The sequence below is a fragment of the Amia ocellicauda genome, chromosome 14 (assembly GCF_036373705.1).
Source record: "Amia ocellicauda isolate fAmiCal2 chromosome 14, fAmiCal2.hap1, whole genome shotgun sequence".
NCBI lineage: Eukaryota > Metazoa > Chordata > Actinopteri > Amiiformes > Amiidae > Amia > Amia ocellicauda.
The window spans coordinates 27,560,227-27,574,784 of NC_089863.1; the positions used below are offsets into that span (position 1 = coordinate 27,560,227).

Genomic DNA, 14,558 nt, shown 5'->3' on the forward strand with positions numbered 1-14,558 from the left:
AATGCTAGTAAGAGAACTTTAAAGTCTATCCTGTAGCACATGGGCAGCCAGTGAAGAGAAGCTCATACTGGAGTGATGTGGTCATGTGTTTGTTTTTCTGGCTCCCGGGAGGCATTTTACTGCTACTGCTGGTGACATTGTAACTATGGAGTCTCAATAATGAGCCCCTTCTCGGCAGATGCGCCGCTGAGGGTTTCGAATCTGTTTGTGCTCTGAATGGGAGACAGGTGTGCCGGAGCTGCTGGTTTCATGCTTCTAGAGCCCCTTTTTACCGAGATCCAGTGGTCCTGCTGTGATTGTGTAGCCGCCGGTGTGGGCCTCTCGCTGGCTACAGCGGGGCCAGGAGAACTAGAGGAGGAATTTATTAATTCTGAATCTGGGTTTGTGCAGACTGAGTCCAGCCAATTTGTGGACTCTTTTAGTATCTACGTGCTTCTCCAACATGCGCACTCGTTCCCCAACTCCCATTTTGTGCAGTAAAATTATAATGATGGTCGGCGGATCCAACCATGATAAACATGCTGCACAACAAACAGTACGTGGCTTTAAGAGACATATTAGCAGTGCTGCCCTTTGTGTGTGACTGTTGTTCCTGCTTCACTTTATAACTAAGTCATGCAATGGTTACTAATGGTGTGTGTGTGTGTGTGTGTGTGTGTGTGTGTGTGTGTGTGTGTGTGTGTGTGTGTGTGTGTGTGTGTGTGTGTGTGTGTTTGTATTGCTCGCCCTGGACAAGGGTGTCATGGTCTCTCAGGGGAAGGACCGCAGAGCTTAGGGAGTTGGGACCAGGTACAGTTCACGTAGAGTGGGCAGACAAGACAAAGGGGCTAGGCAAAGATGTGGTCGAGGAAACAAACTATGGTCGTGGGATCAGGCAGACAGACTAGCAAAGGCAAGATGGAATCGAAAACGGAAAGACAGGCAATAATAATCAAAGAGACGAGGAGACGAGGAGACGGCTTGGAATCGTAGCTAAAGCTGACGAGACTTCGCCCCGAGTGAGGGCAGTGAGGGGTTTAAGACAGGGAGCAGGAACTGGGAAGAAAGTTGCAGAGGAAATGGAAACAGAGGAAGAGTGAACAAGTGCACAAGGGAGACCAGAATGTTAATAGGGTGATTGATAGGTTAAAAAAGAACAATGAAGGGAAAGGAAAGACAGGGAGACAGCGGCCTCTAGTGGAGAGAGAGTGTAATGGCTTAAAACCCTGACAGTACCGCCCCCTCCAAGCTCGAGGTAGCCAAAATGGGTCAGACATGGCGGGGAGGGCCATAGGACATGGACTGGGTCGGGAGGTCTGGGAAGTGGCCACAGGATCGGAAATGGGTCGGGAGGTCTGGGAGGCGGCCACAGGACGGGGATAGGGTCCGGAGGTCTGGGAGGCAGCCACAGGACAGGAGCGGGGTCCGGTGGCCGGGAAGGCGGCCACAGGACGGGAGCAGGGTCAGGAGGTCCAGGAGGCGGCCCCAGGATAGGAGCAGTGTCCGGTGTCCGGGAAGGCGGCCACAGGATTAGGACAGGGTCCAGAGGTCTAGTAGACGGCCCCAGAACAGGAGCGGGGTCAGGAGGTCTGGCAGAGGGCCACCGGGCAGAGGCAGGGTGCAGGTCACGCGGAGGATGTGCTAGACACACTGGAGGCGGCATCGAGGAAGGCAAAACCACAGGAGGCGGCATCACTGGAGGCGGTGCAGCCGTGGAAGATGGGACCGTAGAAGGCTCAGGAGGCGGATCTGCGGAAGGCGGAGCCGAGGGAGGCGGCGCAATAGGAGGCAGAGCCGAGGGAGGAGTCACCGAGAGAGGAGCAGTCACAAGGGGCGGCGCCGTGGGAGCTCTAGGAGCCGTGGAAATCAGGAGAGTCTTGACTAGCGAACCCGTGGGAGCCTCGGGAGGCATGAAAGCCTTAGGAGCTGGAGACGCAGGCGGCTGGGCACTCGGGCTGGGCAGTGGCGGCCCAGATCGGGACCGGGATTTGGACCTCTGGTTCGGCAACGATGGCCGGGACTGGGACCGGGATCGAGACCTCTGGTTCGGCAGTGGCAGCCGGGACATGTACCTTTTTCTCTCTCTCTTCTCTTCGGGACCTCTGGCTGGATGGCCGGGGTCTCCTCTACAACTCCTACTGTAAAGGCCGAGCCACACAACCACAGTGCCACGTCGATATACGTGACCAGGGTCCAGTCACATATACCTGCCGGCAGCAAGAAGGCCATGGGCTCGCTCAGCCCCCGACGAAACAGGTCCTTGAGGCAAACCTCACCAAAGTCCACCTCTGCAGCCACAGCGCAAAAGTCCTCCACATATGTCTCGACGGGACGGTTTTCCTGGCGTAGTCCGAAGAGGAGAACTGCTGGGTCCATGGCTGGCGAAGTGTTCTGTCACGGTCTCTCAGGGGAGGCCCGCAGGGTTAGGGAGTTGGGTGTGTGTGTGTGTGTGTGTCTGGTCAGTTCACTGCAGCTCCTTCACAGTGAACAGAGACAGGAGATCTAACTGTTACATGTGCTCTGTCCACAGCTCTGCCCCACGCCTCCCTGACCGTAGAGCCGCACTGGAGCCCCATCTACACTGGAGAGACAGTGTCTCTGAGGTGTGGGCTCTATGGGGGCTACACAGACTGGCAGTATCACTGGTATAAAGATGGGAAACGCATTGAAGATGCCCAGCCTGCTGGACACACTGTGACTGGGGACACACTCTCCATCACTGCAGTGTCTGTGTCTGATGGGGGGCAGTATCAATGTAAGGGACAGAGAGCAGAAAGACCCCTGTCCTCACAGCTCAGTGACCCAGTCTCTCTCTCTGTGTCAGGTGAGTGTCTCCTCAGTCCTGCATTACAGATTAACTGAAACTCATTCGGAGAACGCAGTGGTCACAAGACACTCAGATCATCATCCAATAATATCGATGCCATTTGCCGGACTTGTCTGGCTCAGGTCGTGCTGTGACACAAGACTGCACTGCCCTCGTCTGTGAGATTGTTCATTCATTTGAGATGGATGAGTTAGTAAATAGTATTAAAAACATTGATGTATGGTGCAGGTCTGACACTTCCACTCACTGTCCCTCGGGCTACAGGGAGGTCATAGTGCCTTTGCTGAAAAATATGGCCTCAAATAAGAATCACATCTACCTGCATGCAATATACATCCCACCCTCAGAATCCCCGTATTTTAACGAGGACATATTTTCTAGGGGAAATCTGTGGAGATCTGAATGCCAGAACAGGCACCTTACATGACTACTCGCACACAGGGAGTCAACCACATATTTGGTCAAAATTCCCTTTACTCCACTCCCACCAGCTCCCACAGAAACAGTTACAACCGGGAGACAAACACACATGGGAGACAGTTACTACAGCTCTGTCAAAGCCTGGGCCTGTACCCTGTTAATGGTAGGATCCGAGAGGACTCTCTGGGAAGATGCACCTACAGCTGGACTCTTGGAAGCAGTGTAGTAGACACCATCACCGACCTCAACCCCTCCTGTATTCGTGAATCCACGGTCAGGCCTCAATCCCCTCTGTCAGATCACAGCCAAACCACTGTGTTTCTTAAAGAACAGAGCGAAGCAGCACAGCGAGCTGTACAACCTCCATCAGTCATACAGAAGAATACCAGAAAGCAATGGGAAACCCAGAAATACAATCACTGATGGACAACTTTCTGGTCACCACATACCCACACTGTACACAAGGAGTAAATCTGGCTGTAGAAAAATGGAATAATATATGTAAACAGATATCTCTGAAATCTAAATTAAAAATCAATAAAAGAGCAAACAAATTGAAAGACAATCATTGGTTTGACAAGGAATGTAAGAAATTCTGAAAACAACTTTGATAATTATCAAATAATAAACACAGACAACCAGACATCAAAGATCTACGCCTTAGACCCCGTTCATATTTGAGATTTAGGGCGGCCCAGGTCTGCCTTAACTCAAATGTGAACGGTTTCAAAGATTTAAGTCGGCCTGGGCCGGATCAAAACTAGTCCCGCTATTTGACCAGGCCTAAATCGTTTCACCCGGCTGAAAGGCGGCCTAAATGTGACTGTGACGCGCCGGGCCCTGAGCCGGTGGAAAGCGTCAGCGCGTGATGCAACTCAAGCCCCGCCCCCAGAGTAAACACAAAGTAAACACAGAGTAAACACAGAGTAAACACAGACACCGACACAACTGCACCGCTGCAAGACACAGTATTGTCTCTGTATTGTTTGAATGTCATATCGATCACTAGCTCACATCTTTATATATATTATAAAAGTCTAGGCTAAGTAAAGAGTTTAATGATGTAAACAGTTTAAATATAAATTAAATAAAAGTGTGTGTAGCTGGTAAACTTGCTATTGTTTGTTCTTGTACTAAGTATGATTGAAGTCTGGAATTTAACAGCATGCATTTTACACGTGGAAATTGCATTGTGAAATTGAGAACGGGACCATAACTTTATTAATTATCCGAATTTTGCATTAAAACGGTATAAGCAGGTTTCCATTCAAATCAATGCATTTTAAAACGAGACCAGCTATTTACTATGCAATCCAAAATGCGATTATATTGAGCTGAGCAGTACAATCACAAATGCCGGCGTTGGAGGTGACAACTGGGACGATGCAGAAATGAAAGCGCTGTTTACAATGTGGATGAACAGAAACCGCAGGAAGTGCACAGCGCTGCTATGAGGATATTATAACTATAGACGCGTCACAGAGGCTGCTTTCCATGCATACGATTGCACACTAATGCACACGATTTATTGTGATTTAATGCAGATGTCCTAGTAAAGGTGCTTCCCTTTCGGGTGAATTGTATAACAGCTTTTTTAAACTTGCAGAACTGAAGATAGACATTTGAAAAAGGAAATATATGAATTAGATTCCCCATTGAACCAGCACATTTTTAATTATTTTAGAAAGCTTCGGCTGCAAAGGGTTAAGATTACTTTCAAAGAAAATATAGAACCGATCAATAGCCTATATATTCACATCGATATTAATAAGTTGTGATTATAAACACATCGTACACACCTGTAATCAAACCTAATGTCCTGCGTCACTGGTTTGTTTGAGCAGATTTGTTTATTCCCGGCATGCATTTCGTGTAGGCCTCCTTTTCGCCGGCATATGTGAGGCGGCCCAGAGGTGGCCCAGGCCCGGCCTAGTAAGTGTGAACGGGGTCTTAGTTACTGCGAGACATTAATTAATTACAAACTCACATTCAAAAAGAAAAAGAACAACCACATCAATAAAAAACTGACAGAGATCAAGGAATAGATGATGAATAAACCTGACGAATTGGCTATTGAAAATGGAAACACATGGAAAGAACATTTTGAAAAAATATACAAAACAACAACACAAAATGATCAAGCTAAACAAATGGAATTGTCAATTAAAGACAATCAGAAGCCCCTGGACTCCCCGATCACTGAGTGGAACTGAAGGAGAAACTGCAGGCCCTCCAGAACAGAAAAGCCAGCGGGGCAGACAGCCTCTCCAGTGAGATGCTGAAACACAGCAGCCCCAAGCTGCAGGAAGCCCTGCTCAAACTCCTTAACACAACTCTAAAGGTGGGACATTTCCCTGACATCTGGAATCAAGGGTTAATTACCCCCTTACATAGAAATGGAGACAAATTCGACCCCAACAACTACTGGGGCACCTGTGTGAGCAGTAACCTGGGGAAGGTGTTCTGCAGCATCATCAACACCCGGATACTGGCTTCAAGACTGGATTCTGGATTCAAGTCTTCAAAATCATGAACGGCATCGACCACATCAAACCAGAGGAGCTTTTCCAGATCAACAGGGACACACGCACCCGGGGACACAAATGGTAATTGGGCTTCAAGGCATTAAAGACAGAAAACAGGAGACACTTCTTCACGCAGAGAGGCGTCACAACCTGAACAAACTCCCCAGCGATGTGGTTGAAGCTGAAAATTTGGGAACATTAAAAAACAGACTGGATAGGATCCTTGGATAACTCAGTTATTAATGGACACCAAACGAGCACAATGGGGCGAATGGCCTCCTCTCCATTGTAAACTGTCTTATGTTCTTATGTTCCTCAACACACACTGTCCTGAGTAAGAGTCAGATTGTCTTCCTCCCAAAACACCGCACTACAGATCATATCTACACCCTACACACTCTCATAGAGAAACATGTAAATAAAGATATAAAGAGATTTACAGGAGCTCAGCCTGTCCTGACCGTGTGCTCTGTGTTACAGGAGCTCAGCCTGTCCTGACTGTGTGCTCTGTGTTACAGGAGCTCAGCCTGTCCTGACTGTGTGCTCTGTGTTACAGGAGCTCAGCCTGTCCTGACCGTGTGCTCTGTGTTACAGGAGCTCAGCCTGTCCTGACTGTGTGCTCTGTGTTACAGGAGTTCGGCCCCAGCCTGTCCTGACTGTCTCTCCACTGGGACAGATATTCGAGGGAGACTCAGTGACTCTGCGCTGTGAGGTTACAGGGGCGTCTGCAGGCTGGAGGTATTACTGGTACAGATCTGGACAGAGCAGGGCTGGACTGGACGATGTGTGGTACAATGGCAGATGGGTCTATCTGCAGCCCCTATCTGACAGCAGCAGCGGAGCTGGAGGCACCTTCACCATCAGTGCTGTGACTGGGACACACAGAGGGCTGTACTGGTGCAGAGCTGGGAGAGGAGACGCACCCTATTACACTCAGTACAGCGAGGACGTGACTCTGACAGTGTCAGGTGAGTGATGCAGTGTGTTAATAGGACACACTCTGGACTGTGTTCATCTCTGGAGTGGCCTTTAGTGGTATGGTAAAAAGTAGACAGACATGCTAAAAAATTAAATAAAAAAAATCATTTATTTAGTGCAGGCAGACCAAGACCATACTCTAAAAACTATATATATAAATTAACAGCAAAATATGTTCAGTGCACAATATCATATAAAAAGTTAATTCAACTAAGTGGTTAAATGTAACGAAGGGCATTACAACTGTTGAAAAACAATATCACGCAGAACAAACATGCTATCCTCTCTGTTTTATTCTATTTGATTAACTTAACTTTGACTGCACACCTGAGCTGAGCATGATAAAAACATATCCACAGTTAATTTAAGCAGTTTCAAATCAAATAAATAAGCCTACCAAAAGGGCAAGGACAAACATATTAAATAATATTTATAAAATCTATTTCGTCCACAAGTCCAACCTAGAAAAAGGACAAGCAGAGTGCGAGATAAAAACTAATTCAACATCTGGGAAAACTCCATGGATAAAAGTGCGGGATACAGTTTAATTGGAAATCGTCACACCAAGCACATAGAAAGGAGAACTGACTGCTGCAGCTCTCCCTTCCTTTCTGTTTAGAAATCGACTTCAGTTGGATATATCATTAAAAAAAGTCTAAAGTAGATGTTTAAATATTACATTTTCATAACTTTGAATAAGTTTGATTTGATAAAAGATTCATGAATTTGCCCAAAAAAAAATTACATAATATTTTTGAAGGGACAAAAATCTCACGGCACACTTGGGGAGTCCTCATGGCACACCATTGTTCCACTTCACACGGGTTGAAAACTGTGGCACTAAGTAGGAAAGTAGTACGAAAATCCTGAAATGTTTGTTCCTTAATGCCAGGAGTATAAGGAACAAGATGTTAGACCTAGAATCCACAGTGCTGGCGTGTGACTATGATGTTGTAGGAGTGACAGAAACATGGTTTACAGAAAATAATGGGGATGAATACAAGTTGGAAGGATACACACAGATTAGGAGAGACAGGCAAAATCGAAGAGGGGGTGGGGTAGCATTATATGTCAGAAATGACATTGAGGCAGAAGAACTCAAATTAGATCCCAGAATCTTTGTGGGTTAAACTATTGAATAAAAGATCCGGAGGATTAGTGGTAGGAGTGTTACAGACCACCCAACTCAGATATTCAGAAAGATGTTGCATTGTACAATGTAATCAGGACTGCATGTAGCAAGGATGTGGTTGTTATAATGGATTTAAATTTCCCAAACATACAGTGCGGGATTAAAGTATTTGATCCACGGCTGATTTTGTATGTTTGCCCACTGACTTGGAGAAGATCTGCAAAGAGGAGTGGGACAAAATCCCTCCTGAGATGTGTGCAAACCTGGTGGCCAACTACAAGAAACGTCTGACCTCTGTGATTGCCAACATGGGTTTTGTCAGTCGATGGAGTCAAATACTTATTTCACTCATTAACATGCAAATCAATTTATAACTTTTTTGAAATGCGTTTTTCTGGATTTTTAGGTTGTTATTCTGTCTCTCACTGTTAAAATACACCTACCATTAAAATTATAGACTGATCATTTCTTTGTTAGTGGGTAAACGTACAAAATCAGCAGGGGAACAAATATTTTTTTCCCTCACTGTATATTTTGTAAGTCACCCTGGACAAGGGTGTCTACTAAGAAATAATAATAATAATAATAATAATAATAATAATAATAATAATAATATTTATTATTATTATTATTATTATTATTATTATTATTATTATTATTATTATTATTATCAGGTTACTGTTAGTGTTCAGGTGACTGTCTTGGTGATCAGGTGACTGGCTGTGTCTCTCTCTGTGATGGGTGAGTGGAGGAGCCCTGGGCGTCCCAGAGTCTTTGTGTGCATCTGTGTGTTGCTGTGGTGAGTTTGCGGTTTGTCACAATGTCACAACGGTACAGGGGCCCCTCAGCCTCCCTCCTCCAGCTTCCTCTACCTGCCTGTGTGCTTGTATCTGAGACTGAACAGATTAGTAATTCATGCTGCTGGGTGTAGAGCTGACCAGGCTTGTGAGTCTTTTTACTGTATATATACAGTCATACAATAGATTATATTACATTACATACAGCTCGGCCCACTGCCACTGTGTCTGTGTCTCCAAAGAGACCCTGGTACCCTGGAGAGACGCTCACTCTGCGCTGTCAGATATCAGGGTCTCTCTCAGGCTGGACCTATCTCTGGTTCAGTGGCACACAGAGGACTCCTGTGGAGTCGAGTCCCAGATACACCAACACCCTCACTGTGTCTGCTGTGTCTCAGCAGTACTGGTGTCAGGGTCAGAGGACAGAACGACCACAGACCTCACAGCCCAGTGCTCCTCTTGGAGTGACTGTGACTGGTGAGTGCACTGTGTCTATCACTGTGTCTATCACTGTGTGTGTGTTTGTGTGTGCGTGTGCGTGTGCGTGTGCGTTTGTGCGTGCGTGTCTGGTCAGTTCACTGCAGCTCCTTTACAGTGTACAGAGACAGGAGATCGAACTGTTACATGTGCTCTGTCCACAGCTCTGCCCCACGCCTCCCTGACCGTAGAGCCGCACTGGAGCCCCATCTACACTGGAGAGACAGTGTCTCTGAGGTGTGGGCTCTCAGGGGGCTACACGGACTGGCAGTATCACTGGTATAAAGATGGGAAACGCATTGAAGATGCCCAGCCTGCTGGACACACTGTGACTGGGGACAAACTCTCCATAACTGCAGTGTCTGTGTCTGATGGGGGGAAGTATCACTGTGAGGGACAGAGAGCAGACAGACCCCTGTCCTCACAGCGCAGTGACCCAGTCTCTCTCTCTGAGTGTCTCCTCAGTCCTGCATTACAGATGAACTGAAACTCACTTGCAGAACGCGGTGGTCACAAATGTGCACTTATCATTTATTTAGGACAGTGTTAATGTAAGACTAATACAATTTGATTACACTCATATGCAACATGAAGCGTCTGTTGGGTTACAGGAGAGGAACAGATAATCCCTGCTCTTCTCCCTGCCCCTCCAGACACGGGACAGTCAGTCTCTCTTGGCAGTAGGCAGCCGGTGTGTCTTTGTCTTCTGCTCTTCTTCTCTCTCCTCCTTCTTTTTTATCTTCAGTTGTAGACTTTTACAAGTTATAACCCAGACACTCAGATCATCATCCAATAATATCGATGCCATTTCCCTGATGTTGTCTGGCTCAGGTCTTACCGTGACACAAGACTGCGCTGCCCTTGTCTGTGAGATTGTTCATTCATTTGAGTTTGAAGAACCCAGTCTGGATGCATAGATGGTAAATGTATTTATTTAACATGCCAGGCCTGGAAGGGGCCCGACACGGAAGCACTCTACCTCAGCAGAGACTTATTGAACAGCACAAGAGGTCAGCCTTATATACATAACAGGACATGTGGATCTGTGGCCGATGTCTGCCAGAGTGTTATCTCGAGGTCAGATTTCTGACCCTGGTAATGTTCATGGTAGTCTTCCTCGGAAGAGGTGTGGGATCCAAAGAACAGATGTCTTCCTTTGATATACTAGGAAAGGTCCGATCCCACGGATCTTATTTAACAACTGTCAATCGCTCATTAACAAAAACAGTTCCTACCTATCTGGAGAAACAATTAAGTCACAAACGGATTTTCAACAAAACAGCTGTAGGCTATTTCAGCACTGTGTGATCTTTTATTACTGACAGGAGTTTCTAACAAATTGACCTTGTTGACCTATTGCTTAGCCTGCTAAAGCTAATCTGCTCAGTCTGTATACAAGCTACTTCTAATGCTAGTGTTAATATAAATCATTATATAATTATCACAAAACACTTTCTTCAACTTTCCTATACAGCGTCTTCAGAGATGGATGGGTTTGTAAATAGTATTAAAAACATTGATGTAATTATGCTACAGGAGACATGGTGCAGGTCTGACACTTCCACTCACTGTCCCTCGGGCTACAGGGAGGTCATAGTGCCTTTGCTGAAACACAGCACAGTCCGGCACGGCAGAGACTCTGGGGGAAATATCATTTGCTATAAAGCAGAGCTCACCAAATCTATCCAGCCCATAAATGAAGGAGAATCACATATGTGGTTAAAAATGTGTAAAAATATGGTCTCAAATAAGAATGACATCTACCTGCATGCAATAAACATCCCACCCTCAGAATCCCCGTATTTTAACGAGGACATATTTTCTAGGGGAAATCTGTGGAGATCTGAATGCCAGAAAAGGCACCTTACATGACTACTCGCACACAGGGAGTCAACCACATATTTGGTCAAAATTCCCTTTACTCCACTCCCACCAGCTCCCACAGAAATAGTTACAACCGGGAGACAAACACACATGGGAGACAGTTACTACAGCTCTGTCAAAGCCTGGGCCTGTACCCTGTTAATGGTAGGATCCGAGAGGACTCTCTGGGAAGATGCACCTACAGCTGGACTCTTGGAAGCAGTGTAGTAGACACCATCACCGACCTCAACCCCTCCTGTATTCGTGAATCCACGGTCAGGCCTCAATCCCCTCTGTCAGATCACAGCCAAACCACTGTGTTTCTTAAAGAACAGAGCGAAGCAGCACAGCGAGCTGTACAACCTCCATCAGTCATACAGAAGAATACCAGAAAGCAATGGGAAACCCAGAAATACAATCACTGATGGACAACTTTCTGGTCACCACATACCCACACTGTACACAAGGAGTAAATCTGGCTGTAGAAAAATGTAATAATATATGTAAACAGATAGCTCTGAAATCTAAATTAAAAATCAATAAAAGAGCAAACAAATTGAAAGACAATCATTGGTTTGACAAGGAATGTAAGAAATTCTGAAAACAACTTTGATAATTATCAAATAATAAACACAGACAACCAGACATCAAAGATATACGCCTTAGACCCCGTTCATATTTGAGATTTAGGGCGGCCCAGGTCTGCCTTAACTCAAATGTGAACGGTTTCAAAGATTTAAGTCGGCCTGGCCCGGATCAAAACTAGTCCCGCTATTTGACCAGGCCTAAATCATTTCACCCGGCTGAAAGGCGGCCTAAATGTGATTGTGACGCGCCGGGCCCAGAGCCGGTGGAAAGCGTCAGCGTGTGATGCAACTGAAGCCCCGCCCCCAGAGTAAACACAAAGTAAACACAGAGTAAACACAGAGTAAACACAGACACCGACACAATTGCACTGCTGCAAGACACAGTATTGTCTCTGTATTGTTTGAATGTCATATCGATCGCTAGCTCACATCTTTATATATATTATAAAAGTCTAGGCTAAGTAAAGAGTTTAATGATGTAAACAGTTTAAATATAAATTAAATAAAAGTGTGTGTAGCTGGTAAACTTGCTATTGTTTGTTCTTGTACTAAGTATGATTGAAGTCTGGAATTTAACAGCATGCATTTTACACGTGGAAATTGCATTGTGAAATTGAGAACGGGACCATAACTTTATTAATTATCCGAATTTTGCATTAAAACGGTATAAGCAGGTTTCCATTCAAATCAATGCATTTTAAAACGAGACCAGCAATTTACTATGCAATCCAAAATGCGATTATATTGAGCTGAGCAGTACAATCACAAATGCCGGCGTTGGAGGTGACAACTGGGACGATGCAGAAATGAAAGCGCTGTTTACAATGTGGATGAACAGAAACCGCAGGAAGTGCACAGCGCTGCTATGAGGATATTATAACTATAGACGCGTCACAGAGGCTGCTTTCCATGCATACGATTGCACACTAATGCACACGATTTATTGTGATTTAATGCAGATGTCCTAGTAAAGGTGCTTCCCTTTCGGGTGAATTGTATAACAGCTTTTTTAAACTTGCAGAACTGAAGATAGACATTTGAAAAAGGAAATATATGAATTAGATGCCCCATTGAACCAGCACATTTTTAATTATTTTAGAAAGCTTCGGCTGCAAAGGGTTAAGATTACTTTCAAAGAAAATATAGAACCGATCAATAGCCTATATATTCACATCGATATTAATAAGTTGTGATTATAAACACATCGTACACACCTATAATCAAACCTAATGTCCTGCGTCACTGGTTTGTTTGAGCAGATTTGTCGATTGTAAACTGTCTTATGTTCTTATGTTCCTCAACACACACTGTCCTGAGTAAGAGTCAGATTGTCTTCCTCCCAAAACACCGCACTACAGATCATATCTACACCCTACACACCCTCATAGAGAAACATGTAAATAAAGATATAAAGAGATTTACAGGAGCTCAGCCTGTCCTGACTGTGTGCTCTGTGTTACAGGAGCTCAGCCTGTCCTGACTGTGTGCTCTGTGTTACAGGAGCTCAGCCTGTCCTGACTGTGTGCTCTGTGTTACAGGAGCTCAGCCTGTCCTGACTGTGTGCTCTGTGTTACAGGAGCTCAGCCTGTCCTGACTGTGTGCTCTGTGTTACAGGAGTTCGGCCCCAGCCTGTCCTGACTGTCTCTCCACTGGGACAGATATTCGAGGGAGACTCAGTGACTCTGCGCTGTGAGGTTACAGGGGCGTCTGCAGGCTGGAGGTATTACTGGTACAGAACTGGACAGAGCAGGGCTGGACTGGACTATGTGAGGTACAATGGCAGACGGGTCTATCTGCAGCCCCTCTCTGACAGCAGCAGCGGAGCTGGAGGCACCTTCACCATCAGCGCTGTGACTGGGACACACAGAGGGCTGTACTGGTGCAGAGCTGAGAGAGGAGACACACCCTATTACACTCAGTACAGCGGGGCTGTGACTCTGACAGTGTCAGGTGAGTGATGCAGTGTGTTAATAGGACACACTCTGGACTGTGTTCATCTCTGGAGTGGCCTTTAGTGGTATGGTAAAAAGTAGACAGACATGCTAAAAAATTACTTAAAACGAATCATTTATTTAGTGCAGGCAGACCAAGACCATACTCTAAAAACTATATATATAAATTAACAACAAAATATGTTCAGTGCACAATATCATATAAAAAGTTAATTCAACTAAGTGGTTAAATGTAACGAAGGGCATTACAACTGTTGAAAAACAATATCACGCAGAACAAACATGCTATCCTCTCTGTTTTATTCTATTTGATTAACTTAACTTTGACTGCACACCTGAGCTGAGCATGATAAAAACATATCCACAGTTAATTTAAGCAGTTTCAAATCAAATAAATAAGCCTACCAAAAGGGCAAGGACAAACATATTAAATAATATTTATAAAATCTATTTCGTCCACAAGTCCAACCTAGAAAAAGGACAAGCAGAGTGCGAGATAAAAACTAATTCAACATCTGGGAAAACTCCATGGATAATAGTGCGGGATGCAGTTTAATTGGAAATCGTCACACCAAGCACATAGAAAGGAGAACTGACTGCCGCAGCTCTCCCTTCCTTTCTGTTTAGAAATCGACTTCAGTTGGATATATCATTAAAAAAAGTCTAAAGTAGATGTTTAAATATTACATTTTCATAACTTTGAATAAGTTTGATTTGATAAAAGATTCATGAATTTGCCCAAAAAAAAATTACATAATATTTTTGAGGGGACAAAAATTTCACGGCACACTTGGGGAGTCCGCATGGCACACCATTGTTCCACTTCACACGGGTTGAAAACTGTGGCACTAAGTAGGAAAAGTAGGAAAGTAGTACGAAAATCCTGAAATGTTTGTACCTTAATGCCAGGAGTATAAGGAACAAGATGTTAGACCTAGAATCCACAGTGCTGGCGTGTGACTATGATGTTGTAGGAGTGACAGAAACATGGTTTACAGAAAATAATGGGGATGAATACAAG

At 45.1% G+C, this 14,558-nt stretch overlaps 1 protein-coding gene and 1 long non-coding RNA gene across 2 annotated transcripts in view; both read left to right on the plus strand.

Annotated features, from left to right (window-relative positions):
* The window catches only part of LOC136767583 (uncharacterized), a 14,687-nt gene extending 11,901 nt beyond the window's left edge, over positions 1–2,786 (plus strand). Inside the window, exon 3 of the long non-coding RNA XR_010821837.1 lies at positions 2,510–2,786. This is a non-coding gene — a long non-coding RNA (uncharacterized LOC136767583). The remainder of the gene's footprint in view (positions 1–2,509) is intronic.
* A 1,308-nt stretch (positions 2,787–4,094) lies between these two features.
* Positions 4,095–13,543, plus strand: LOC136768041 (Fc receptor-like protein 2). Its single transcript, XM_066722096.1, has 4 exons — positions 4,095–4,119; positions 6,384–6,719; positions 9,300–9,566; positions 13,200–13,543. Exons 1-4 carry the CDS (start codon positions 4,095–4,097, stop codon positions 13,541–13,543), a joined length of 972 nt encoding a protein of 323 aa, XP_066578193.1.
* The last annotated feature ends 1,015 nt before the right edge of the window (positions 13,544–14,558 follow it).

Excerpts from the sequence above, each read along its gene's own strand:
- LOC136768041 (XM_066722096.1), top strand. The coding sequence starts at position 4,095 with ATGCAACTCAAGCCCCGCCCCCAGA. Across the intron at positions 4,120-6,383 it reads ACTCAAGCCCCGCCCCCAGA|GAGTTCGGCCCCAGCCTGTC; the intron begins GTAAACACAAAG and ends TCTGTGTTACAG. Across the intron at positions 6,720-9,299 it reads CGTGACTCTGACAGTGTCAG|CTCTGCCCCACGCCTCCCTG; the intron begins GTGAGTGATGCA and ends CTCTGTCCACAG.